Genomic DNA, 27,984 nt, shown 5'->3' on the forward strand with positions numbered 1-27,984 from the left:
CCTCTGGCACACATGGTGGCATGTATCCACAGTCTTAGCATTTGGGAGACAGAGACAGAGGATTCAAGACCAGCCTTGCTTACATAGTGAATTTAAAGCCAGCTGAGACTAGATGGGCTTTGTCTAAAAACAAAACAAGACAACAACAAAAAACCACTAAAGAACAAAAAATGTATATTGTCTGCTAGTTGATAGTGAAAATAGTTTCAAATACTTTACCACTTAGGACAGTGGTAACATCATTGCTCAAGAGTTTGCTGCAAGTGAAACCATCTTAACAGATCTAAAATAAGGTCTTAAACCCTAATACGCCATCGGAAATCTACAAAGTTTGAAGTCTGAACATTTTCTAAAACACACAACTCATTCAGGACCTGGATTGAAACCACCCTTAGATATGAATATAGATTGAAAAGTAAGGTGTTGGGGACAGCTCAGTGGAATGCTTTCCTGGCATGTGCGAGGCCCTGGGTTCAAGCTCTAACACTACAAAAATTTGGAAGGTAGAGACTAAGAAGAGAGAGACATGGAGACATGAGACATGGTTTCAGGATACTGTTTTATCTTAGGGTACAGCTTCGGCAGATACCAAAAGTGTTTATTTTCACTTCTCAGCCCTAAGCATTCAGTAGGACAAACCCACAGAGGTCTATGAGAAGCCCTGGACTCAGATGTGCTTCAGAAACTAGAAGGTGCTAGGGTTTAGGGGGTAGCATACTGTCTATACCCTGTGTATAGTCCCTGTGTTTTGTGGCATTTCCATCAGGCCCCAGCAACACAGGAAACGTAAGTGAGCTCTTTGCATGAGGGGATAGGTGCTGCCAGGAAAGCTTCCTTGTCAGTTCAGGTCAGTTTCTGATGACACATGCTCTATGAAGACACCATTGAGTTTTTAGATTGGTGGAACTTGGGGATTATGGTTAAGGATTAACTCTTGTGAACTGGGCTGGAAGACTATCTAGCCTTAGCCTTAGGGAGGCTTTAGTGAGTCAGGCTAAAAATAGGCCAATCTTAAAAAATGCTGGGGAACACCATGGTGGGGGTTGGTTAAAGGTAAAGATGCATGAAGAATATACTCGATGTAAATAGGTTGTGTCCCTGTGCTCAAGACTGAAGTAGATGGAAATTTCCAGAAGGATTATTGGAGTACCACTATGGTTTGAGAAGTGGTGATGCAAAGGATGTGAGGGAGACCGTTGGGCAGAGGAAAGAAGAGCAACACATGAGACTGGAACTGAGTCACCCTAAAAGGGACCACCGATGCTATAAGATGCTGGCAATTTTACTCTTAGGTGTAACAGCAAGGTCAGGTGACTTCCAGAAAGAATAGGAAGATACCCCTGCTGCAAACATTAGCTGCTGACAGACAGGGTTGCAGAAAACTGTCACAATATATCCAGGGAGGAAAGATGCAATTGTGATGATGTCATCTGGTAGCCAGGTATGGTACCTCAGGGCCAGTTCACAGAGGTCTGTGCGTGCCTGGCTGCTTTCATGTGCTGTTCAGAGAACTACTTAGAATAATTAAGCCTTGCCTAGTAACAAAAGTGTATCTGAATTGTGGGCATCTGAATTCAGTTACTACCAGGGTATTTTTAGACTAGAAATTTACTTTCATTTTGTTTTCCAAGTGATAGCTGACTATCATAATATTTCAGTAAGTGTATATGATAAAATCTTGGCTTCATTTCTTAAACTGATAAAAATAAATTATACATATGTACATACCTTCGATCACCACACACAACTAATGCTGACGCTCCAATTTAATAATTACATTTGTGGTTCTTAATTTTTAAAGTTTGTGGGGGTGTTAGGAGGGGTGCACATGTGTGTGCAGGGCACGGGAGGCCTGCGGAGATTGGAGAACATTTTGGGAAAGTCAGTTCTTTCTTTTTACCATATGAATCCTGAGGACTGATTCATGGCCTCAGGTACCTTTATTTACTAACTGAGCCATCTCTCTGTGTTTGTGTTTTGTGAATTTGGAGCTGACTTTTCATTTATTTTGTATTCTTACTCTCTCTGCCCCTCCTTACCTACCTTTCTCTCCCAGCATTCCTTCCCCAGCATATACCAATATACCATGCTCACTATGAAAAGCCTACAGGGCCACACCAGGTCACCTATGCTTTTTTTTTTTTTTTTTTTTTTTTTTTTTTTTTTTTGGCTTACACAGCAGGAAAGCCAATGGCTGGGTGAATGTAATAGAAGTCTGTTTCAAATGGTAGTTGGTTATATTGACATTGACAGTTTAAACCGTTTGTATACAATAGTCCAACAACCTTTGGAAAGTTAATTAATTTTGAGATAGAGTATTAGTTGTGTGTGGTAACTGTACAATAATATTTGTTCTGCAAACATCTTTTAATTACTTCCTGCATGCTGGGAACTCCAGCAGGGGATGAAGGGATACGGTGCCTACTCTTGACTTTATCAACTATTGGAGGAGGGATATCTGCTCAGAGTTTTATGCAATTAGATAGCCTGAGTCAGAGGCCTTAGGTGGGCATTTTCAGACAGGACATCACTGGTCCCCTGCAAGGGTCTGCTCTGTCTTTCGAGTCCAGGCTCATGAGGAATGACTAAGAGATCAGGCCAAAGGGAGGGAAGAACATTCTATGCAGAATGGGTAACATGCGAACTGCACAGAGGCAAGGCAGATCATCCTGTCAAAATACAATGAAAAAATAAGGCATGGGAAGCCTGGGGCTAAGCAAAGGAAAACAAGGAATCAAAAGACAGATGGCTGTCAGCTTGGGAAGCAGCTCCTGCACAAACTAACTCCTCAGCACGCAGCTACCTGTAGATAGTAGGTGATTCTAGAGAGGTTTTTCAACAACTTGGCATTTTATAAAGGCAGTTCCTGGGGTGAAATGCAGTGGTAAAATGTGGTGGCTTCTCATTAGCTACTTCAAGTGGTTCTGTTATTCATTTAACAATCATTCTTGCCGTCCACCCCTGAGCACATCTGTGTGGCTAGCATCTCTGTGCAAAGCACTGTGTGTGGTTTCAGTTCTGCTCTGCTCTCCCCTGCTTTGTTGTCTTCATGACTGACACAACCCTGAAGATTTTGAACTGTTTAACTCGAGGTCTCTGTTCTTAAGTAGCGCGGGTCATTCGGCTGTTTGTGGAATGCTACTGCCAACTGCTGCTTGAGTGCCTCGACTGTAAGCTTCTGCCTGTTGTTGTATTTTTATGGATGATGTTTGTGATTTTAGGAATGTTAAAGACTGCAAGTTTTTAGTTGTCATCTAGGTCAAATCATACTCTTTAGATAAGGCTTTGTGACCCCAAAAGTTGAAGCTTGGTGTCACGTGCCTAGCTAATTATGGAGCTGGAACATGGGCTGCCTGTAAATAGGAGACTCTTGCTTTTTGAGATGAGAAGGCCCGAGGTGTCCACCGTATTGTTAAGGGAAGAGATAGCCTGGGTCCTGATGCTTCTGTTTAGGGTTCTCCTGAGCCCCACCTGGGGAACTCTCTCTTTATAGTTTACTCTGTGGGCTACTTTTCCTGACCTGGTAGGCTTTGAGAAGAAGCTACTCAACTGCCAAGAATGTTAAACTCTATGGTATGATGATGACTCTGGTTAGGGCCTCCATTGTGACCTACAGTGAATCATGTGAAGGTTGGCATACAGTGTCAGCCCACAGTCTCTGATCAAATGGATGCAGGCTGTCGTAGTGAGGATTCAGGAAGAAAAGTGAGTGTGTGTTAAAATAAGGAATCAGGGCCCTACCCAACTCTCAGTCTCTGAGCCAATCTTGCATGTTCACAGACACTGGCTCCATCCGAAGTGTGAAGACCGGAGTGGGAGAGCTCCATGGGGAGACTAGGTTTTGGCATGGGAAGGATTACTGCAACTTTGTCTTCAAGGACTGGGTTCAACTGGACAAACCTTTTGCTGGTGAGTATAGGGGTGGCGGCGGCTGCAGGTTCTATGCTTTTTTTCACTTTTAGGGCATCTCAGAAGTATGCATGTGCATGATCTAAGGGCTGTCTAGTTTGTTTATTTAAATTTTTGATTGGCCTGTATTAATTATATACAGCAATGCTTCATTATGACATTTTCATACATGTATATAAGGTATTTTGATTGTACCCACCCCCATCTATTACCCTCTCTCTCCTCTCCCATTTCCACCTCTCCCCTTTCTCTTCCAATGAGAAACCCTTTTACTTTGTCTTTTGATGGTCCAGAAAGTTTAATTAGGTTTGCTTACAAGAGCTTGGATAAGGAGTACTCATAGGAGCACAGGTGACTTACGAATGTCTATACCACTGAAGAAATGCCTTTCCCTCCCAGGTCACTGACCACCTATAGGTCCTCAGAAAGGGTCTTGGAGTCTCATTATTGCTTTATTTTTGTCTCTGAAATTTTGGTTAAATTTAGAGATCTGATTTTTGTCATACCCGTATGAGCTTTTTGTTATAGTAATAAGACAAAAAAATCTCTAAATTTCCCAGGGGCATATTTTAGGGTAATAAACTAGCATCCTCAATAAGAGGGTAGTCTTTTGATCACATTCTTTTGAATTCATTCTCTCCATCTTCCTTCACTAGAGGGACGTATCTTAGAAAATGATTGTGCTCATATATCTAAGAGGGGGTCAGTATAGTATTGTGTACATAACCTGCTGTTACTTCTACAGATTCAAAAGAAAATCCTAACAAGCAGGCACAGGCTTGTTCCAATTTACATCTTGCCATGTCAATTAATGTTGAGCAAAATGGAAGCATATATTGGGGTCAGTGAAGAGGTAGGGGGATGATTAAAGATCTGTGTTTCCCCTGACCATGAATACCATGATCTCCTAGTTGAGATCAGAGTTATTGTGTTACTGTCACCAAACTTATGATGGGTCTTTGCTGGGCAGATTTCATCGACAGGTACTCCACCCCCCGGATGCCTTGGCATGATATTGGTTCTGTGGTCCACGGAAAGGCAGCTCGTGATGTGGCTCGACACTTCATCCAGCGCTGGAATTTCACGAAGGTACTGATGTTTTTATGCCTTGGCCTACATGAAGAAGAGTGGTTTCTGGCCAAGGAGAAGCTTAGAGGATTGGAGGGAAAGGGCTTCTGTGGCCATGTCTGTGACACCATCTACTGTTGAGGATATCATTGTCATAGTTCTGGGCTTCAGAGCTCTTCAGAAAGGGAAAATGGGTTTTGGAGTATTATGATATACAGCTTTGGATGCAGAGAGATAGATGTGGTAGTCACAGCCTGTGAACCTGGTAGACATACGTGTTCATTATTTGCAGAAACAGGACCAGTAGACAGCTATTATAGGGTCTGCAGGGCTTGTTTAGATGAGGGGCTCCAACTGCAAAGTCCCTTCCAGTCCTGAGCTGTGAGCTGCCTGGCTGTGTGTGGGTACAGGACTGTGGAACAGGCCCTAAGCAAGGAGCACAGGCTGAGGCAGAGTTATCTCTTTCTTTAGATGGAACCCACTTATGAGCTACCATTGCTTGTACTAGCAAGACCTGAACATTCAGAAATCCAGTCAAGTACTTGGTGCTGTTAAGGGGCCACAGCATTACCTGAAGTCATGATGCCTGTCTCCTCTGATAATCCGGAAGAGGGAGTTAGTTGAGTTACTTCTGTGAACAACTTAGAGTATTGGTTCATGTGAAAGTTACAAAAAAAAAAAATGGTAGAGTATTTTAAATACAATTTGAAGGGGGATAAATGAGTAAGCAAAGCAATATTGCTTTTAATCTACTGTACTGTTAAAAATAAAAACAGGGCTAATATTCACAGGTTTTTCTCTACTCTCATGCCCTGCTCCTGAGAGGATAAATTAACACAACACTCAAAAATAGTTTTAGATATAAAATCTTTTCCAAGAAAAAGTATTTCTATATCATTTCTAATAGTTCAAATACAGCAAGAATTAGTTAGCATGCTAATTACTAGTACTAAAGACAGTGTTTTTGTGACAGGGTCTTACTGTGTAGGCCACTCTGGCTTAGGTGACAGGTGGTCTCCCGAGTTCCTGAGTAACGTGATTCTCACTGTAAGCCTTAGTTCTATTTTACTGTGGAGCTGCTTAAAGCGAAACCACGCCTAATTACAGTGGCTAGACAGGAACTGCACGTCCGTAAAGTAAGAATGCCATCTTCCCAATTATGTATCTTCGTCACTGTGGGTGGCATCGAAGCCTCCTTTACATTACGAACACAACACTGAAAGAGGGAAATCTGGAAGCAGAAATCAAGACAACTTCCAGCTTTTAACTTAGAAATATCCGTTCATCGTTTTCCTGGTTCTCGCTTCAACGGCGGGACTAATGGACCTCTTTTCTCATTCTGGCCCTTTTTGAATTTGCCTTTTCTGTTTCAGATTATGAAGCCAAAATACCGGTCCCTTTCTTATCCTTTCCTGCTCCCAAAGTCTCAAGCGACAGCGCATGAGCTGAGATATCAGGTGCCAGGGGCCGTCCATGCCAAAGTGCAGGTGGGTAATGTCACTGTGCCTGGGTCAGTTTTCTGCTGCCTTCACTTCAGATCTGCCTAAAAGTGTTTTTTTTTTTTTTTTTTTTTTTTCTGTAGTTACCAATGGATCTGTGAAAATTCAGCGTTGCATTTCCTCTTAATGGGTTCAGTTTGCTATCTTTCTTGAACCCTCGTGTGTGTCTAATGAACGTATGTCCTCATAAAGGCCATAGTGCCGGGCTTAGCTGTTCCCATGATTCTTTGCCAGATGACACTAGCAATGAGTACATAGTAAACCCAGGGCTGGGGCTGCTTAATCACCAGGAATGAAGCAGAACTTGGAGTCTGGGAAGGGAGTTCTCATTCAATCGAATTTTTAGTGCTTAATTAACCACGTACCTTTTAGAGGCTCTTTAAAAAGAATAGGAAGTTGTTTAATAGAGTCACTACATTTTATAGCTTCCATTTCAACCATCTCAAATTACAAACAAGAAAACTCATGCTCAGTGGGACTCCGAGGCTTATCCAGGCCCAGCCAGTACTGATGGATGGATGAATTCAAGCTCCGGCTCAATGGTACTCAGTTGGCTCTCTTTATCAATGGCCTCTCATATGTCTTGAAGTTATGCACAGACAGAATGCGGACGGGCCACCTTTGGCATTACCTTTGTAACACCAAAAGCACGGTTTAGGCAGAGATACCCAGCATCCTGTCTGCTGTTCATATCACCAGTGTGGACTGACCTAATTCAGACAGGGATTCTAGTGAATATGCTTTTAAAATGAAGTGTCTGAGTCTGTTACTTTGCACTATGTGCAAGGACAGGCATAGGCCTGCCAGTAATAACATATTACACCAGAGACAAAATAATACGATGAAAAGAACAAGCCAGGGCAGCGGAGATAGCTTAGTTGGTAATGTTGAGTAAGGAGGATCCAAGTTTGAGCCTCAGAACCCATGTGAAGATTCTGGGCATGGTGGTGCATGCTTATAATCCTTGCACTAGGGAGGTGGAGACAAGGATCCTTGGGGCTCACTGGCCAGCCGACCTAGTGGGCCCCAGGCCAATGAGAGATCCTGTCTCAAAAAATGAGGTGGATGGCGCTAGAACACCAATACTCAGACTTGTTCTGTGGCGTCCACAGGAGTCAAACATCCGTGCACTTGTACCCACCCACACAGGGCGATTCACCTGAACACCCACACGCATGCAAACACATGAAGAAAAGAAAAAAAAGGACCAACCACTTGAGAAAAGTACCTGTGGTAGGTATGTAGTCATCCCAGTTTAAGAAGACATAAATACTTTAAACTTGGAGGCACAGGGAACTATACATTTGCGTATACATTGATGAATATTTTATGAGCCTATTTTATTTGTTGTATGTGGATAAGGAAAATTTACTCATTCTAAGAGATGAAATTGGGATATTGGCATTAAGGGAAAAAAAACAGGATTTAAGATTTGAATTTGTATTAAAGTCGGTTTGGTAGTCATCTTAGCAAATCTAGCTTCTATTGAATATTGGTCAGAAGTGTATTATTGATGGGCTGGTGAGACGGCATGGGGTGGGGAGTGCTTGCTGCCAAGCCTGGTGACTCTGAATTTGATATACTGTACTCACCGTGGTAGAAAACGACCCTGCAGGCTGACCTCTGACCTTCATACTTCCCTGTGGCAAGTGTGTGCCCACACATAAACACAGATAAGTAAATATGTGTTGAGGTGTAAGTCTGCTCTGTAAGGTGGCTCCTCTACACCTGCCCAAATGTTCTGAATTCCCAAAAGAAAGACACACATACATAGCTTTATATTTTAAATACCTTAAACAGCTCGATGGTTGGGCCACTCTCTAACTCCACATGGTTAGCACACACTCTCTGATAGTCCTGAGTTAGTACTTCCTAAGTCTGTATTTTATCTTTGCAAGCCTGGGCCCTGCTGGGCAGCCCTCCTGGGTCTGCTTTTCTCCTGCACCTACATGTTCAGCTGCCTTACCCTCCTGGATTTTCCCAGTGTGGTCTGTCTCCCACTCCCTCATCATGGTGGAATACCCTCTTCCTCCTTCTTGGTCCCTTCCCAGGAATCCTAAAAGTCCCATCTCTCTCCCTGTCCATCCACTGGCTACTAGTAACTTTATTTACCAGTCAAAAACCAACTGGGGCCCTTCAGTCCTATGTGCAGGACATTGCAAACAGGTTTTAGGGTAACATAATCAGCACGAGAACACAAGCCGCTACAAAAATGTATATGTGTGATAATTTAAGATCTATGTACTGCTGAGGTATTTTAGTCTACTGCTGATTATATCAAGACTCATTCAAATCACTCATTCACTGACTCAGCCAACATGTTTAAGGACCATATGTTTACATAACCATGTGTTTAAGCACCTTCTGTTTACACTGCGAGTCAACATTTGCATCATGAGAAGGGAGGACAAAAATCTAGCTTTTGCTGTCTCTGGAAACATAGTTTGCTGGGAAGAGAAAGCAGTGAGATTGGAAAATTCTCTTGGCAACTCACTGGGATGCACTAAGAGCTTGCTAAGAAGGAAGGGCAGACCTGAGTCTCTTCCCTGAGGAATGAGACCACCTGCTGTATACCATAGCCCTTGGAGCAGGTAATGTAGCTGGTGTGAGACTAGAAGGGTCTGAAGGTGGCCCTGGAAGCCCAGTGACCTTGAACTTGCCCATTACCGTGAGAATGTATGCTGCATAGATGCATTTTACAAAGATTAACCCACAGCAGCGTTTCCTAAACTGGCTTTTTCCTGTAGACTGCTGCTAAGGAGCTCATATGGACTGGTGGTGCCTTCCGTATGCTAAAGTGCCAGGGAGCCATTGAAGGGCTTGCCTGCTATGGAGGCGTCTCCAAAGTATACCCAGCAGAAAACTTCTCACTTTATTCTCATCTGTTTCTGTCTGAATAGATGCTTTGGAGCTTGAGGGTCACACATACGAAGAGCTCTCTCTAGTGAGAGCCAGGACAGCAAAGATCTCCAAAAGTACTAATGTCACTACAGGGCTGAACTAAGAATGAAAGGAAGAGACATGTACAATATTGAGGGAAGATACAAGCTCACTGAAAACTAGGGACAGGGAACTAAAAGGAAAGACAATTAGTTAAATGTCATTGATGTCATCTCTAGAAAGGAATATGTGTCGTGCATGGTGGGCCTGTGTGTGAGCTGAGGTCACCACAGAGGAGTGCTCCCATAGCTCCATGGTTTGTCTGTTCTGTATGACACAAAATGTATCTGAGAGTGGCCATGATGAAGGGGTGAAAAAGTATGTTAGGCAGCACATTCAGAGCGCAGGACAGTTGCCAGCTAAGTAGAGCCAACACATCAGAAAGCTATCAAGTCAAGAAGACACAGGGTCCTGAAGCAGCTGCCATAGTGTGGAGGGCTCAGAAGATCACCCCAACTGCCCTGAACCTCTTTCCTTACCAGAAAACTTTATCTTACCTCCCTTCAGATCCTAAAAAGACTCTTCCATTCAACGTCTTTAATAAACGAAGGGTGTTGTACTATATTAAACATTTTTTCTCCATTGATGTAGCTCAGAGCCCTCAGAAAGCTCAAATGCCTACGTACCCTGACTTTCAAATTAGTTAGGTTGGTTACTAAATAGAAGCCATTACTAGAATTTGTGACTTGATAAGTAAGCCTATTTTGGTGGGTCTCCGAGAGCAAATGAGAACAGGAAGATGAATTAGAACATTGTAGGTACAGCTGGACGTATGGGTAGCTGTCCGTGGCTACTGGAGACTCAAGGACACCAAAGTAGAAAATGCATTATTCATGAACTCCTTAACTCCATGATGGTATTTCTTTTATCCTTCTAATCCTCAAACCTGGTGTGTTTATAGTTAAGGATGGTTTCATCCTCTCAGTCCCTAGATTGAGGATTACTTTCTGGCTAACAGGAAGTTAATCCCATGAGGAGAGAGAATGAGTTGTGTCCTTTATGGAGCCCACACTCAGTGTCAGCTCTGGGCCCTGGTTTGGGTTAGGACAAAGTACTGCTTATCCTTTCTCCACACTTGTTCCAGGGCTAGGGCTATCGCTCTGCTGGGAGATGCCCAGTATGTATGAAGCTCTGGGTTCTCGCCTCAGCATCCTTTAAACCCAGTGTGTCAGGACAAGCTGTCATCTCAGCAGTCAGGTGGAGGAGACAGGAAGATAGGAAATGCAAGGTTATCCTTGGCTACATAGTAAGCTCAAGGCTAGCCTGGGATATACAAGACCCTTTCTCAAAAAAGATCTATATTTAATTTTGTAATTTTTGTGTTACTTTTCTTATAGGGTTCTTTACCCAACTAAAAAAGCCCCAAATCTAGAGAAATCTGGAGTTGTTCAGGTTTTTAGCTGACGTAACTGTAGTTCTGAAGAGAAGACAGTCTAGATAAGCAGACACTTCAGAAATCTCACTTTGCTTCATTTCTGTCCTTCCGTTCCCATCCACGTTACTCTGCCCTTCACCTCTTGTTTATTTGTGATAAACGTTCATCTCTAGATCTTTTTCCAGAAGCATGAGAGTTCATTGCTTAAAGTCAGAAAGCAGAGATCTAGATCAGTTCTGATCTTTCTGTTTGTTTGTCTTGTTCCATGAAACACTGGGGATTGAACCCAGATCCTTGGACATGGGAGGCAAAAGCCCTACCACCTCTCATTTTCCAGAAGGAGACAAAGAAGCAGATGCTTGGCCTTTGCATTCACTATTTCATCTTCAAAGAATTTAGTGTTATGTTTTCAAAACTTTCATCCTCTCATCTGCCATAGAAAATAGCCAAAATGACTTTGAATTTCTGACCTTCCTTCCTCCACCTCCAGAGTGCTGGGATTCCAGGGGTGTGCCGTTACTCCCAGTTTATGTGGTTCTGGGGACAGAGCCCAGGTCTCTACGCAGCAGGCAATCATTACCGACCGAGTTATGGTCTCGGCACCCTTAAGTGAGGTTTTAGAATACAGTTTATTTAATAACATAGCAGAGAGGCCTATTCTTACTTGTAAATAAGCATTATGATATCAACTACAAAGAGGTCAGTTCTTAGGTCAAGCCCTGCTCCTTACTAGCTGTCAATCTTGGGGAAACTGTTTCACCTCTCTGGACATATTTTCTTCTTTTATAAATCAGGGCTAATAATACTGTCCACCCACTTTACAGGGCCAGTAATGGACAGTGATGGGTAGAAATGCTAATACATGCAAAACACTAAAAAGGCCATGGGACTCTGTGTAGTTCTGTGGGCACAGTGCTTGCTTAGCGCTCATTAAGGCCTGCGGTTTTACCTGGACAATTACACAATCCCTAAAGAAAACTGACTTTCTCTCTCCCAGCAGCTATCAACTGCCAATGTCACCTCAGCTTTGTGAGTCCCTCCCACTCTCCATGTAGGATGTTGCCTGGCCTTGTTCTTGTGTGTGTTGTCACAGTCAGTAGGTGTTCATATATGTAACTGCTCTTAAGTGTGCAAAAGACATAGATGTTCTGTTTAGGACTGAGTATTTCACACTGCAGTATACGGCTCTCACCCACAAATAGATTGGCAGTGCTAAGTGGACTTAGTGGGTCTCAAACAAAAACAAAACCAAGCATACCCACATGAAACTGGAAGGGAAGTGTGGATAGGGGAGGAACTAGAGAGAGGGGGAATGAGGCGTGGACTTTATCAGAACATATTATCTGCATATAGCAAATTCTCCACCAATTAAACAAAGTATGGTGGTTTACTGCTATAATCCTAGCATTGGGGAAGTAGAAGCAGAAGGAACAGAAGTTCAAAATCAGCCTTTTCCACATTATGAGTTCGAATCCAGTTGTGGTACATGAAACCCTGACTCAACCCAAAAACCAAGGATCAGCCAGTGGAGAATACTCCTCTGTGTTCCGTCGGTGTCAGCGCTTTGATGATTTCTCTAGAGCAGCAAGTGGCTCTCAGTCTTCCTAATGCTGTGACCCTTTGATACAGTTCCTTAAGTTGTGGTGTTTGCCAACCATAAAATGATTTTCATTGCTACCTTTGAGCTGTAATCTTGGTACTGTTATGAATCTTAATGTAAATATCTGATATGCGGGATATCTGGTATGTAATCCCTGTAAAAGGGTTGATTGCTTCCTCCCCCCAATACCCAAAGGGGTTATATCCTGCATATAACCACTGGGAACCACTGCTCTAGTCTTTCCAAAGTTTGCAACAAAGAACTTCACATTTTTTTTTTTTTTTGAATAGGTCACTAGAAGGGTTCTAAGTAAAAATCTTTTTGTCATATATTTATTGAAATGGAGAAAAAGAATATTTGACTTGATAAAGTAAATAATGAGGAAAATCCATGCCTTTCTTCACCTGCCAAAAGAAACCCAAGTATTTTGTTAATATGAAAACATTTCACACCCTTCCAGGGAGGGGTGATATGGCCAGGCTAAGGAGAAGGGAACCGCACAGAACAGTCACTTCTGAGAAAGTCACCGGGACATGAGAACTGACTCCAGAAGCTTCCACAAACAGCTTTGTGTGGTTCTCTTTAGTGCTCAGAGTTGAGAGAAACCTTCCCAGGACACTCAGAGAAGACACAGCAGGGAAAGGTGCACACACACACACACACACACACACACATACACACACACACACACACACACACACACACACACACACACACGGGAAGAAGTGACTAGGCATGCTGAAACTTCCTGCTCATGGAGGATAAAAAAGATCTGGTTTTCTGTAGAAGAATAAACTAGGTGCTAGCCACTCCAGTTGTTGTTTGAGATGCATTAAGACAAGGGACACTTACCATCTTTAAGATCAATGAAAACGCCCAATGCATGTCAGCACCAATGTGGAATCGATTCTGTTAAATTGGTCCATTTATCATTGAAACCATCTCTTAGACAATCACGCTGAAATTCCCACAAAGAGGGAGACAAAAGGGAGGGGGCAGTGAGGGAGGAAAGAAAAGAAAAAAAATGGAAAAGAAAATTTATAGGCAAGAAAATGACATCCAAATTATACCCCCGGACCGTTGTTTCCACAGTTGGGCTAAATGTCCAAGTGGCATACAACGGATGCATTTAGAGAACAGGAAATGGTGTTGCATTGCAGAGGGCGGTGGGAACAAAGCAGGAAGGAGAATGTTAGGGTCTGAATATAACACCCTTTAGCTTGGCGATGCTATCTAAAGAGGTGCTAAAAACTGGGTGCCAGGTTCCAGTTAGAGGAAGCAGTCATCAAGGATGGCCCTTTGCAGGTTTTACCTTGTCCTCGAGCCTTCCTCTGTGTCTGCTTTCTGACTGCCCTGAGGTGAACAACTTTGCTTTTCCACATGCTCCTGCCCCCTGCTCTGTCACACCATGGCCCAGAAACAATGGGCTGATCTGCCATGGACTAAAACCTCTGAAATCACACACCAATGCCAACTCTCTTCCTTTCATGGATCCTTTCAGATATCGTGGTCACAGCTCTGGGCCAGGTGACTGTGAGAGATGGGCAAGAGGACGCAGCTGTGTTCACTTCCATGGAAGTTACTCATCAAGTTGTTCTTCCATACACAGGTCTTTATAGATGAACATGTGTGAACACAGGTCTTGATCAGTTCCTTGTCCAGCACTCAGTTGGACTTTCGGAGATTCCTTATTTATGGCTTATAAGTAGTTCTATCCAGTCCTATCCAGTCCCTGCCTTTGAAAATAACAAAATTAAAGTTTGATAATTTAAGACAAGAGGGAGTGATACAGACATGGGAATACTTGCTCCTCTTAGCATGTGAGAGGCTGAGGCAGGAGGACATCCCAGCAGTGCAAGACCAGCCTCAGCTAGAGAATTAGACCTTGTCTCCAACAACCAAGCAAGCAACCTAAATGAGTCAGGGGGTAGGAATGAGCCTTGATTCTCTGCAATCTGACTTCAGCTCTGAGGTTGCAAGTGCTGACAGTAGGCACTTTACCCACTGAGTCCCAGGCTGACTGTAGGCCCAGAGACCCAGCAAGGTGACAGTGGTCCTATCACATAGTGGATCTGTCAGATAGTGGATCTGTCACATCCTTCAGGACCATCTCCCATTACCTGTCTTTATTTTGTATCTCTGGTTCCCCAAAGTACCCAGCTATACATAATGGCCTTCACACAACATCTCTCCCAAGTCTCATTCTTTAAACACTATCTTTTCTTTTTTTCCTTCAACCTCAAGACTGACTTCTTCCTTTGGTTTGAATAAAAAGGCTTTTCTTGTGAAATCACCTGGCCAACTGAGCAGCAGGCATTCGATCACAGGGGCTCTAAAAGGAAGGAGCTTGAGGAAGAGGCAGGCAGTTAGGTCAATGTTGTCATTTCCTCAACTGTGGTCATTTTTAGCCCAGACTAGAAGAGAGAGGCTCAACTGTAGGAGCACTTCTCTTTTCTCTTCAGGCTCTGCCACCTGGGAACATCTGTACTAATGGATGCCAACCTCATCCTGAAGGATACACACACACACAAACACACACACAAAATGTGTGGGCACATTTGTCCACAATTCACTTGAGACACTTGAGGAACTAACAAGGAATCAAGATACATACATACATACATACATACAGATTCATTCTCATATATATATATATGTATATATATATATATATATGTATATGTATATATATATATATACATACATATATATATATATGAATAAATCTGTATGTATGTATGGTATGTATATGTGGTATGTATATGTGTGCATACATATATATACATATATATGCATATATACACATACACACATATACACACACATATATACACACTTACACACATTGATTTATAGGGACTAGAAGCATTCTGGTGAGAAAGGAAAAAGAAACTTGGGACAGATGCTAGGAATGTCCTAAAGATTTTCCTGCAAGAGACATTTCTGTTCTTTATGGATTCATCTTAGGTCCATTGTATGGGAGGGGAAGACTTGTGGCTAACGAGAAGGCTATTTTAAGTTTAAAAAATAAGATACTGTACAGGGGGAAATTTCTAGTCCTAGTCATGATTTTGACCCTAAGCCATCAAATCAGATCTATACCATTTTTTTTTTTTTTGGTATATTTTCAAGTTGTGTATTCAAATGTGAGGTCTGATAAGTGTGGGTTAGAGTTCATTCTGAGCACATATCTGGTATTTTTCTGCATTTGAGGGGTTGGCCTTGATGCTCCCCAGTGTGCCTGTGAGGGGAAATAGCCTGAAGCTCGTCTGTGTTATATTGTTTCAAAACTGGAAGCATTAGACAAGCTGACAAGGTCAACCCCACAAAGAGAGGAGGGTAGTTCTTAAACTGAAAACAAACAGAAATCAGTCAAAGCATGTTTGATGTTCTTGTCTACTGACAGAACTTTCTGGAGTATCAAAGATGGAAAGCCATTAGGGTGATTTTCTACAACTTTAGGGCTCCAAAGGCAAAAGTGCAGGACAATCCAAAAGGAAATCCATCACTTTCAGTTATTCTTGCAGTGACAGGCAGGTTTTAACTGAATAGAAGAGTAAATGGCTAATCATCTCAAATAGTATTTTCCCCCTTTCTTGCTTAAAATTTAACTTTCAAGTATGTCCCAGATAATGACTGTTTTTAAGCGACTTTTCCTTTGTGAGTGCAAGCTATGGACTTAGATTTGGACAATGGGGTTTATGATGTTAAACACTTGGGAGTTGGGCAGCTTCCTATATTTAAGTGTTGTAAGAATTTTGAGACCCTCCACTTCGGCATATGGTCTGTTCCATGCAAAGGGTGTTCTTTCTAGTTATACAGCTCAACTTTAAACATTTAAATGCCTTTCACTACCTGTCCTTTATGGAGAATTCTATTAGTGTACCTGCCCCAAGAATTCTTTTTCATTATAGCTTGGAAGGCACTCCAAATTAACTGGATATGACACGTGAGTTGACACCTGCTATGGCATCTGCCTGCTGCTAATTTTATCTTTCATGTATGAGTTTATTGAGTCTTTGAATCAGAGCAAGTCTGAGAGGAAGAAGGTGTAGGTTTCTGGATCTCAGGAAGGCTAGGATGCTCCCATTACAGTTGCTTATAAATTCAAGCCTGTAACTTGGCAGAGCCATTCTTGTTTGCTCCGTTGTTCAGTAGAGGGAATGAGCCTTCATGGCATTAAAATGGTCAAGCAGATGGTGCTAGTGCTACAGCCTAGAGCTGTGGGACTGTCTTCCCACTGTGTGCTGCCCAGCTTGTTTCCAGAGCCACATCCTGAAATGAGGATAAGGACCTTTTCAGAGAGCTTTCTATATCTCCTGGGTTATGTTTTACAGTCCTAGTAACTGTTCAACTATCATTATCACTTGATTTTAAATTTTAGTTGACTCTGTGAGGAACTCTTTCAACATTAAAATTAGAAACATCAAATGCATTTTTAAAGATATTTTATGTATATGAGTGCTCTAGCTGTATGTATACCTGCATGTCAAAAGAGAGCATTGGATCACATTACAGATGGTTGTGAGCCACCATGTAGTTGCTGGAAATTGAACTCAGGACCTCTGGAAGAGAAGTCAGTGCTCTTAACCACTGAGGCATCTCTCCAGCCCCCATCAAATGCATTTTTATAGCCCTCCTTTTTCCCCTTTCTTTCCACCATCCCCGGCCTTCTTCTCTCACTTTACTTTTTAAAGACAGGGTCTCATGTAGTTCAGGGCTTGCCTTAAACTCACTATGCTGCAGGGATGACTTAAACTTCTGATCTTCCTGTCTCCTCTCTGCACATGCTGGGATTACAGTTATGTGCCAATTCCACCTGGTTTATGTGGAAGGAAAATAGGGCTTTGTGTAGGCTAGGCAAACACTCTACCTACTTTGCTCCATTCTTAGACCCCGATTCTTCTGTGATGATATGCAGTTGTTTATGAAAAACCAAGGTGTAGGAACTAAAAGCTTACTATATGTAAAAGTCATACTGCAGCAGTTGAAATACTGGCAGGAATGGCAAGTGAAGGTCATGTGGTGTTGGGAAGGCTGCAAGATGCCTCCAGTGCCCCTATGCCCACCCTGCCACACACAGCCACAGTCTGTTCTGTGTCATCTCTAATATGATAGGCCATTGCTCAAATGCACCCTTTAATGTAGTTGTCATTAGTAAACAGTTACATACTGTTCATGAGGCTTGTTGATACACACACTTCACAGTCATTAACTTCTGCCCTGCATCAGGGGCCTAGACCTGTATATATGTGCAGTTGAAGGACTGTCGTAAGGAAAAAGGACAACATTATGATAATTGTAGTGACCTAAATAAGTCTTTGAAATATCCACTGTATGAACCACAAGGTAAGTCTTCACAGTTTGAATGAAAGCAAGGCTGGATGGAAGACTGCTGTGTTTTTGTTTGCTTTCCTGTTGCTATGATAAATGCCACGGCTAAAAGTAACTTGGGGAAGAGGGGAATCTGTCCACCACCCAGGGAAGCCCAAACAAGAACTCAAAGAGAAACCTTGCTTACTCGCTTACTTCCTGGCTCACACTTGTGCCTTTACAATACAGCTCGGGACCAGTGGCCTAGGTATGGGACTGCTTACTGTAAGCAAGGCTCTCATACATACATCAATTTAGAAATCATGAACATGCTCAACAGGGTAATCTGATGGAGGCAGTTCTTCAGTCCAAGGTCATTCTTCCCAGATGTGAAAAGCTGACAAGATTAGCCATCACAAAGGTGTGTTCTGGATGTGCTCCAACTCTCCCTTGGACCATATAGGACTCAAATCTCTGCAGTCATTGGTTTAGAAGAAGTCACTTCACTGCATCAGTACAAACAGTATCATCTGTGTTATCTGATGTACGCTTGTTGCTGATTGCTGTCTTATAGTTGCTCCGATCTGCTGCTGATTGGTCTGCCGGTATAAAGCATCATGAGGAATCTATCCACACGGCCTATACCCATGTAATAGAGAACAGCAAGCACTACATCTATATTGAAGTAAGTACGTCAGTGGGGCAATTCCAGAGGAACCTGCCTTCCCAAGTGTTTTAGTTCCTACTGCTATGATAAATACCATAACCCAAAGTAATTTGGGGGAAGGGAAGACTTTATTTGGCTTACATTTCTATGTCACAGTTTTTTCATTGAGGGAACTCAGGGCAGAAACTTTAAGCAGGGTAGGAACCTGAAGGCAGGAACTGAAGTAGAGCCCATGGAGGAACGCTGCTTACTGGTTTCCTTCCCATGACCAGCTCAGTGTGCCCTCTTACACCACTCAGGACCACCCACCCAGGGGTGCAATGTGGCACCACTCTCAATGGGCTGAACCCTTTCATATCAATTATGAATCAAGAAACTGCTCCATGGATTCACTTGTTGATGGGCAATCTAATGGAGGCATCTCTCAATCTAGGTCCCTCTTTCCTGACAACGTACGTTTGTGTCAAGTTGTCAAAACACTAGCCAGAACACCAAGTATCATATAAGGCTGTAGGGACCCCAGCTCAAGATTCTGTGTTGATAAGCACGAATTGAGTTATGATGGATTCTAACTGAGGTGATCTCCCAGCATGCCTGAATTCACTTTGCATCATCTAACTCAAGACTGTAACAGAGCTTCATAAACCCTTGCACTAACATATACCATCTTAAGTATACTTTTTTTTCTTCTTTTGAAACAACTCTATACTCTTCAGTATAACCGTAGCTTGGATGTGGGAGTCTTCCCTGGGCTACGGTTAGAGTGTCTATCACAAGGCATGTGCTGTTTCAGGAGAGTGCACCCTTGCACACATACACAGTAAGTTGCTCATGCAGTGGACCAGATACCCCTGCTGTGGGATCTTGGAGTAGGAAAAGGCCTGGAAAAAGACATGGGAATGGGAGATGTGACGATGTTAGAGCTGAGGGGTACTAGTGACGATCAAGTGTTTTCAGACTCCAGACTGTTTAGAGTCCATGAGAAAGTCTGAGAACATCAAGTTTCATGTGTGGGAACTTTAAGTGAACTTTAGAGTAGAAACAGAAATAGTAAAAAACCCTTGGAACATGAAAGAAAAAAAAAATCCCAATAACGGAGGACAGGCAAACCAACCACAAATCTCCCTCCTTTAGCCTGGTTTTCTTTTTCACATTGAATAAAAATAGAGTGTTCAACCAAAAGTTAATTGTTGGAAAAACACTTGAGCTGTTTTCCCTCCCCTGGAGCCTTTGCTCCTCTCTCCTTCCTTGGAGTGACACTTGATTAAGGACCATCAGCAAACAATCGTGCTTTACTTATTTCTCAGACCTGGAGAAAGAGAAAACTCATTAAAACCTTGCAGGCTGCTGTGCAGTCTCTCACATGAGCTCCTGTGGCAGATAAAAGGCACGAGTGGAAACATCAGTCACGTCTGCTGTGGAGTTTAGTAAGACATTTGTTAACTGTGGGAATGAAGCTGTGGTCGCAAACCATGTTAGTTGCCTCTTCCAGCACCCACTCATTTTGTTTCATCTTTAAGACATAAAATAGCATCAACACCAGTACGTTAGTGATTCTTCTTGCTGCCGTGGTAAAATAACTGACAAAAGCAATTAGGGCAGAAAGGGTTTATTCTGGCTCATAGCTCTGAAGAGCACAGTCTATCACGGCAGGGCTGTGAGGCAGCAGGAGCAGGAGGTATCTGGTCACACCATGCACACAGCCGGGAGACAGAATGATAGATACAAGTGCTCAACTCACCTTCTCCCTTTTCATCAGTCTGGGACCCCAGTGTGCAAAATGGTGCTATACACATTTAGGGTGGGTCCTCCCACTTCAGTTGACTTAGTCTAGATACACACCAATAAGCCCATGGATTTGTTTCCGTGGTGATCCTAAATTCCATCAAGTTCACCATCGTGCCTATTGCAAACTACTTTTCTCTCTCAGGCTAGCATAGCATTGAATAAGGTCAGCAATGCCATGTCGGTGTACATGGTTGTGGACATTTTTCTGGGTAATATTCATCAGGGTAAACAGTCATCATTTACCTTAGAAGAGAGAGAGAGAGAGAGAGAGAGAGAGAGAGAGAGAGAGAGAGAGAGAGAGAGGAAGGAAGGAAGGAAGGAAGGAAGGAAGGAAGGAAGGAAGGAAAGATGGGGAGGCAGGCTGGGAGGGAGGGAGAGAGGGAGGGAGGGAGGAAGAAAGGGGTAGGCATGTGGCACTTTGTCAGTCTGTTCTTACAGCTGCTGATGCATGTTGACCTTCTTTGTAGCATTTGTTTGCATCATATTCTCTTTTTTAATAATTTTTTATTAGATATTTTATTTACATTTATGCCATCCCCTTTCCCCATTCCCCCCCCCCCCTTTAGAAAACCCCCTTTCTTTTTTTTTTGTTTGTTTTTTTGGAGGGGAGTTTTCGAGACAGGGTTTCTCTGTGTAGCCCTGGCTGTCCTGGAACTCACTCTGTAGACCAGGCTGGGCTCGAACTCAGAAATCCGCCTGCCTCTGCCTCCCAAGTGCTGGGATTAAAGGTGTGTGCTACCACCGCCCAGCTCTGCACTTGCCTTCCTGCATGCTGTCTTCTGGAGGCATCGTGCCTAGTTGTGCCCTGCTACATAAAAGCTTGTGCATCATACACAGGGTATGGCTGTCAAAGAATGCAAATTAACCTCAAGTTATTCCTTGAGATGATTAGAAAATATTATTACTTGAAGAAGCATTTTGTTAGAAATTACAGTTATATTGCAATAATCTGGATTCTATGTCAACAGGCAGTATTCATAATATTTATTTTCAACGTTCCTTTATGCAGCAATAAAACCTTTTGTATCATTAACATAATAGTGTAGCCATTTTTTAACAATAGTGTCAAAGGATATTTTCTAGATCTATGAGTTACAGAAGTACTTAAAATGAAAACATTTTTTCTTTCTATATAATTAGTTTACATATATATATAAAAGAAACTTGAGTGCTGGGGAGATGAGTCCCTGAGAAAAGTCCTCTCCATATAAGCTTGAAGGATGAGAGTTCAGACCCAGCAGCCACATTATGCTGGCTGAGCACAGAAGCCTGCTGTCACTTGAAAAGTGGAAACAGAAAATCTCTGGAGACACTGGCTAGCTAGACTAGTCCTGTGGGCGGTTCTGGATTCAGCTGGGAGTCCTTGCCTTAGTTAATAAGATGGAGAGAGATGAAGGAAGACTCCTGAGCTCAGCCTGGAACCGCCACAACCATGGATGGGCACCCTCACCAGCCCAAATGCATGTACCCACACCATGTATGCTTGTGCATAGACCATGCACAGACATACACTCCACAGAAGAAAAAAAAAGTCTTTAGAAGATATTTTAAACTGCTTAAAATAATAGTTAGTTCAGAGAAAAGGGAGACCCAAAGAAAGATGACAAGGCCAAAGTGGGTGCTAGGGAACACTGCAGAGAACCTGGGCAGAATGAACAGGACCCCAGCCAGGCGCCATACTGAATAGTAACCTCAGCCCAAGACAGGACACTTGCCAGTGCAGACTTTATAATCATTAGCATGTGCGAAGTGTAAGAATCAGAAGGAAACCTAATTGGGAAATGTCCTCAGCCTTCTAAGAATGTAGTTTCAACATCTGCGTTAGGACAGTCACGTAGCCCTCCACTTGAGAACAATATGATAAGTACTGGGTGATGTAATGATGCACATGAGACCTGGAGCCCGATGGCACTTCCCATATTCTGAGCCAGTAACTTTCCTTGGAAGGTTCAGTGGCCTGGACATACCCCTGTGAGCCATTTTTAAATAGTCGCTATAGTATTTGCCCCCTCAGCCTCCGTATGTTGTGGGACATCCAGCAGAGAAAACAAGGCCTTACACAAGTGTCCTATCTGTTTCCACAGAACCAATTTTTCATAAGCTGTGCTGATGATAAAGTGGTGTTCAACAAGGTGGGTGACGCTATCGCCCAGAGAATCCTGAAAGCCCACAGGTAAGCTTGGCCTTGGAACAGAGTTTGAGCTAAACTGCGGTAGCTGCTCTGGTGTCCCAGTAGAAGTGACTCCCAAAAGCTTGTGTTGAAGTGGACTTGTCTGAGAACTTTCCAGTCTATCTTGGTGGGAAAGTGGAGTTTTCCAGGGTACAATCTGATCCCTGGCCTCCTTGACCCCCACAGAGGTTTATGTCTGATTTAGATAATGGCTGATCCGTACACTATGCTTGCATAAACAAGACAAAGGAGACAGAAGAATTTTTCACAGAGTTCTATTTAAATCCTTGTTTCTATGTGCTGTGTTTCTTTGGCTCATGAAATTATTTCTCAACAGTCTTATTCTGATCAAAGCCATAGAGTGTACAACCCACCCCCAAAACCAACAGTTCAACAGCTTAGCGCATTCACAGGGTAACTGTCGCTTGAACCGTTGTGTTATGTTGGTTTTAATAATAACAATAACTAGTGTGCGTGTGCGTGTGCGTGTGCGTGTGTGTGTGTGTGTGTGTGTGTGTGCGCGCACGCGCATGCGTGCACGCACATGCTAACATGAGTCCACCCACATGCCACAGTGCACCTGTGGAGCTCAGAGGAAAGCTTCTGAAAGGCAGTTCTCTCCTTCCACCAAGTAGGTCCGAGGGATTGGACTCAGGTTGTTGGGCTTGGGAGCCAACGCCATTACTCTCGCAGCATTGTATGCCTACTTTCTTCTAAGAATTTTGTTTCATTTTAAAAACTTATTTTATTTGGTATGCCTGTGTGTGTGTGTGTGTGTGTGTGTGTGTGTGTGTGTGTGTGTAGGCACACACATGCCTACCAAGCTATCTGCTATCCTAATGTTTTGGGGTTTTTTTGTTTTGTTTTGTTTTTGTTTTTTAGTTTTAATCTCTAAATATCTGTGTCTCTGACTCACTTGAAGCTATTTCTGTTTGTGTGTGAGGTAGCAGTCCACCTTCATAGTGTGTTTGTGGCTAGAGATTTCCCCAGAACCATAGGTTGGCCCAACCTCACTGTCTCTGGCTGTACCACTCTGAATGCACCCAGTGTGGTTTGAAGAGACTCTCCTTCCCTAGCTGAATTGTTTTGGCCTCTGGGAGGAATGTTTGCTATGTTTTTTTCGTTTTGTTTTTGAGGCTAATTTGAGTTCTATGTAAAAGTAGCAAAACAAGCAGAGCCATTCATTCCACCTCAACTATTGAAGTGTCTGAATGCATGCATCGAAAAACATCATGTTCATGCACATTTGGAGATGAAGCCAGTTTTCCATCTTTTCTCTACCATATGTGGGGACTTTATACTGAATGATATCTTAATGGTAGCTACCAACATCTTATCTCTTCTTCATAATTCCTTATGAAAGGGTCTTACAGTTGCAGATGTTTAATAGATCACAACATGATGCTATTACTTCCTGTTCTTGTTGCTGCCAGAATCCCTGACAGAAGCACCTGGGAAGGAGGGGTTGCTGTATCTCAAAGTTTGATGGTACAGTCCATCACAGTGGGGAGAGCACAGCAGGATGTGAGCCGGCTGGCTGAGTTACATCTGTAGTCAGGAAGCAAAGATGAACACTGATGCTCAGCTCACTTGCTTCCCGTTGTTTTTGACTCAGCCCAGGGCCCCAGGCCATGGGATGGTGCTGCCTTCATTTAGAGCAGGTAACTCTGTGTTAATTGAGCTAATCTAGTAACTCTCCCCACCTGGGGAGAAATCGGACTCTTAGGGGATTCTAGGCCTTGTCAAGTTTCAGTCAATATTAACCATCACGCTTGTCCAGGCTACCTGTCAGCAATAGGCACAAATAACTTTGAGCCCTGGTCTCTGGAATTTTGTTGACTCAAACATTTCCTGATAGCATGTAAATACAGTCCATGGATGCTTAGGAAGAAAGAAATGCTTTAGAATGTGAACCATGTTGTTAATACTTCAGACTGAGTAGGAAGGTTAAGGACTTCCTCAATTAAAAAAGGTGTGTCCAAGAGAAAGATTGAACTTTAAAAAAATTCAAGACTTCTGTTTAAATTAAATGTTTAGGTTAAGCCAGGCATTGTAGTGGACCCTTTGAATCCCACCATGCAAGCAGAGTTCAAGGCCAGCCTGATCTACATAGTGAGTTCTAGGAAACCCAGGGCTATGCAAAGAGACTGACTCAAAACCAAACCAAACCAAATCCCCAAAACAAAACTAACCCCAAACAGAAAAAAAAAAATCTTAAAGGTTTTCTCTATCTATCTATCTATCTATCTATCTATCTATCTATCTGTCCTCTCTCTCTCTCTCTCTCTCTCTCTCTCTCTCTCTCTCTCTCTCTCCAACCCCATTCACCGTATAGACCAGGCTATGTGGCCAGTCAGTCGTACAGATGCGTCTGGCTCACCTCTCAGCATCAGGCTAAAAACTCTGTACTATCACAAATAGTTTTTTGATACATGTGACCTCTGGGAATTGAACCCAGGCCAGGATCATGCCTATAGCACAAGTACCTTGCTGACTGAGCTGTCACCTCAGCCCAAGAACAGTTTTCTCTACCATTTCAATTTGTATCTAAAATGTTGGAATAGTCCTAAAATTCTAGTATTTTAGAGCAGGAAGGATTTCTGATTACACATTTCCCAGTAGTCCTGGGAGCTGACTCTCAAGGTAAGAGGTTCATGAGGGTGTGGAAGGACAGTGCCGTCTCTGACTATACTATTTTTCATCAGATAACTTGAAGTCTGTGGGCTGGTTTTCTTTGGCATGGTCACGACAGAACTCCAGTCTTGCAGGCTCCTGCAGGTGGCAGGCGCATGAGGGCTGAGCCTTTGTCTTTCTTTGAAGATCTCCTTTGCCAAAGACACATCCTTAGCAACAAGTTTGGTTTAGTGGCTGGAGAAGGACTAGCCTAGAACACAAAGCAGATGCCGGGAAGTGTCAATAGGCTGCCAGGTCTGACTAAGGAACATGGGCCTTCAGCCAGGTCCCTCCCACTTCTGATGGTTCTGAGTTCCCAAGTTGCCAGCCCCCTCTGCTAGGTGGCCATAGTTTTATTCCAGCTTTGGAATGAAGTCTCACCCCAGTCCCCTGGAGCTGCCTATATCTTTATCGTAGCCATTTTTCTTCACAGAAATGGGATACTGTTAGGTCTGTGTGATGTGATCCATGACCTAGAGACTCAAGCCTCCATACTCAGTCCTCTGTGATCAAAGAGAAGCCTGGAGAATCAAAGAGAACATGTTTGCTCTAATACATGAACCAATCTCAGAGTTGAAACTGGCTCCCAACCCACTTGAAACATGCCCTTGACAATTCAAATGTGTCTGGGTCAGGCAGAATAAATCACGACCCTCTCTCTCAAAGCTACCTCTTTCATACCTCAACTGAGTAACCCAGGGGATAGGATAATATCCTTCTGATCGAGACAGAAACATTTTAAAGCACTGTGAGTCATAAATTAAAAGTATCTGGGGACCATCTCAGGTCTCTGCCTATTTCAACATCCCTGCTTTGGTAGAAAGCCAGGCGATAAGAGCGTGCATCTCACATGACTAGCACCAGAAACTTGATACACAATGAGAACGGGCAGTTGACTTCATATGTCTGTTAATATAGAACTGCACTGAAAAACTAGACTACTAAGCCACCTTTAAAACATGCAGCTTTAAAAGCTGTCTAACCTTTCATGATGGTTCTTACAACTCTGGGGGAGTTACGGTCAATGACTGCTATGGGGAGTAGCCAACAGTGTTCTCTGTCCCTGGGGACTGAGGGCACTTTTCTGCCCTGTTATCCACAGACATGAGGCCTCTTCATTCTGTCAGTTTGTTTTTCTAATGCTGTTTCTTCAGAAACAAAGATAAGAATGATGCCATTATGTGTGCGCCTTCCATAGCAGTTAGATGATAAAGTGCTAGTTAATGTGAAATTATTATAGTATTCCTGGGCCATCCATCATCTGGAAACAGACTACACCCTCTAAATCAAGAGTATAAAGAGTTATAACCCCTATATCAAATTCTTATTTGTGCTAGAAACAGAGACTCCCACAAAAAAATGTTTAACCATTTCTATTCTAAATTGTTAAATACTGTAGCATAAAACTTGCTTTTAAAAAAAACAAAACAAAATTAATTTGTTTTTAATTAAAAAAAAAATGCTTCCTTTAGCTCCCAGGCACTGCCTCCTAACTGACTTCTTCTGCCTCTGGGTGACCAGCCAGGACTATAGTGGGTTCCCCTTTCCGCTGGACTTTTGTATTCCTTTTTAAAGCAGTTTTACTGCATTTCTTTGTGTATGAGTTTGTGTGTGTGTGTGTGTGTGTGTGTGTGTGTGTGTGTGTTTGTGTGTGTGTGTGTATGTGTGTTTGTGTGTGTGTGTGTGTGTCTATGTGAAGTCACACACATCCCACAGGACATGAGTATCAATCAGAGGAAAACTTGTGGGCCTTGGTTCTCTTCTTCCACCACACGGCTCTCAGGGTCCACTCAGGTTATCAATCACCCTTATCTGCTGCACCATCTTGCCTGGGTTTCTCATTGAGATGACACACCTCAAAGCATCATGAAATAGAAGGTACCCTGTCAGTTCAGGGTTGTTTTGTCCGAGCTATGCAGCTGTCTGTCCTGTCACTCTTGGGTGATATGAAAGCTTTACCTTTCATTTTAATCAAATTAAAATGTTAGTAATTTTTGAGTCTTTTTTGATTTTTGTGGATTACTTCATTCAGTCTTCAACCTTGTGGGGCTGGACATAAAGCCTCACACCCTAGAGAGGAGGCAGCTGAGGCTAAGCAATCCACACAAGGGAAACTAGGCCTCAAACCCTGTCCCTTAGTACTGTGAAATATCTCCCATAGGCTCGTATGTCTGAACACGGTGACCCCTACCAGTGGTGTTATTTGGGGTTATAGGTCCTTTAGATGGCAGAACATCACTGGAGGAAGTGGGCCATTGCTTGTAGGAGCTAATGTTGATGGCGCTGTTAGTTTGAGACAGGGTTGCTTATAGTCAAGGTTAACCTTGATATTAATTACTGCGTAACCAAGGATGACCTTGAATTTCGGATCCTCTTCTCTCTATCCCTCAAGCCTTGGGATTGCAGTCATGTGACTCCATGGCTGAATTATGCCCAGAATTCAGTGATGAGAATCGAACCCAGGGCTTTATGCATGTTAGGTAAGCACTCTGCCCTATGAGCTAATCCCCAACACAGGTTTTGAAGTTTTATAGCCTGACCCTATTCTGCTTTCTGACAAAGGAGACAATGTGACCAACAGCCTTAGATTCCTGCTACCATGTTCTCCACCCATCCCATGATGGACTGTGTACCCTCTCCTCCATGGTGGACTGTGTGCCCTCCCCTCCATGGTGGACTGTGTGCCCTCCCCTCCATGGTGGACTGTGTGCCCTCCCCTCCATGGTGGACTGTAGGCCCTCCCCTCCATGGTGGACTGTAGGCCCTCATACTGTCAGCAAAAATAAGTCAGTCCCTTAAGCAGCCTTTTCTTGGGTGTTTGATTCAGCAACAAGAAATGTCACTAAGTCACCAGGACTTCAGCTTCTGTTCTTCATCACCAAGTTCGAAGCTTCCCTTGTGTCTAAGGAAGTACACATTTTTGATAAGCTTTAAAAAAAAAAAAAAGAGAGCTATTTCATTTTTTAAAAAAATATAGATATT

At 43.0% G+C, this 27,984-nt stretch overlaps 1 protein-coding gene across 7 annotated transcripts in view; it reads left to right on the top strand.

Annotated features, from left to right (window-relative positions):
- The window catches only part of Pld1 (phospholipase D1), a 204,839-nt gene that overhangs the window by 141,392 nt on the left and 35,463 nt on the right, over window positions 1–27,984 (top strand). For all 7 annotated transcript variants that reach the window (XM_034500625.2, XM_034500623.2, XM_076932207.1 and 4 more), the window contains 5 exons: window positions 3,781–3,909; window positions 4,880–4,998; window positions 6,351–6,464; window positions 18,279–18,389; window positions 22,244–22,332. In XM_034500625.2, the coding sequence (XP_034356516.1) occupies window positions 3,781–3,909; window positions 4,880–4,998; window positions 6,351–6,464; window positions 18,279–18,389; window positions 22,244–22,332 (562 nt within the window). The remainder of the gene's footprint in view (window positions 1–3,780; window positions 3,910–4,879; window positions 4,999–6,350; window positions 6,465–18,278; window positions 18,390–22,243; window positions 22,333–27,984) is intronic.

This window comes from Arvicanthis niloticus, chromosome 4 (genome assembly GCF_011762505.2).
Source record: "Arvicanthis niloticus isolate mArvNil1 chromosome 4, mArvNil1.pat.X, whole genome shotgun sequence".
NCBI classification, from domain to species: Eukaryota; Metazoa; Chordata; class Mammalia; order Rodentia; family Muridae; genus Arvicanthis; species Arvicanthis niloticus.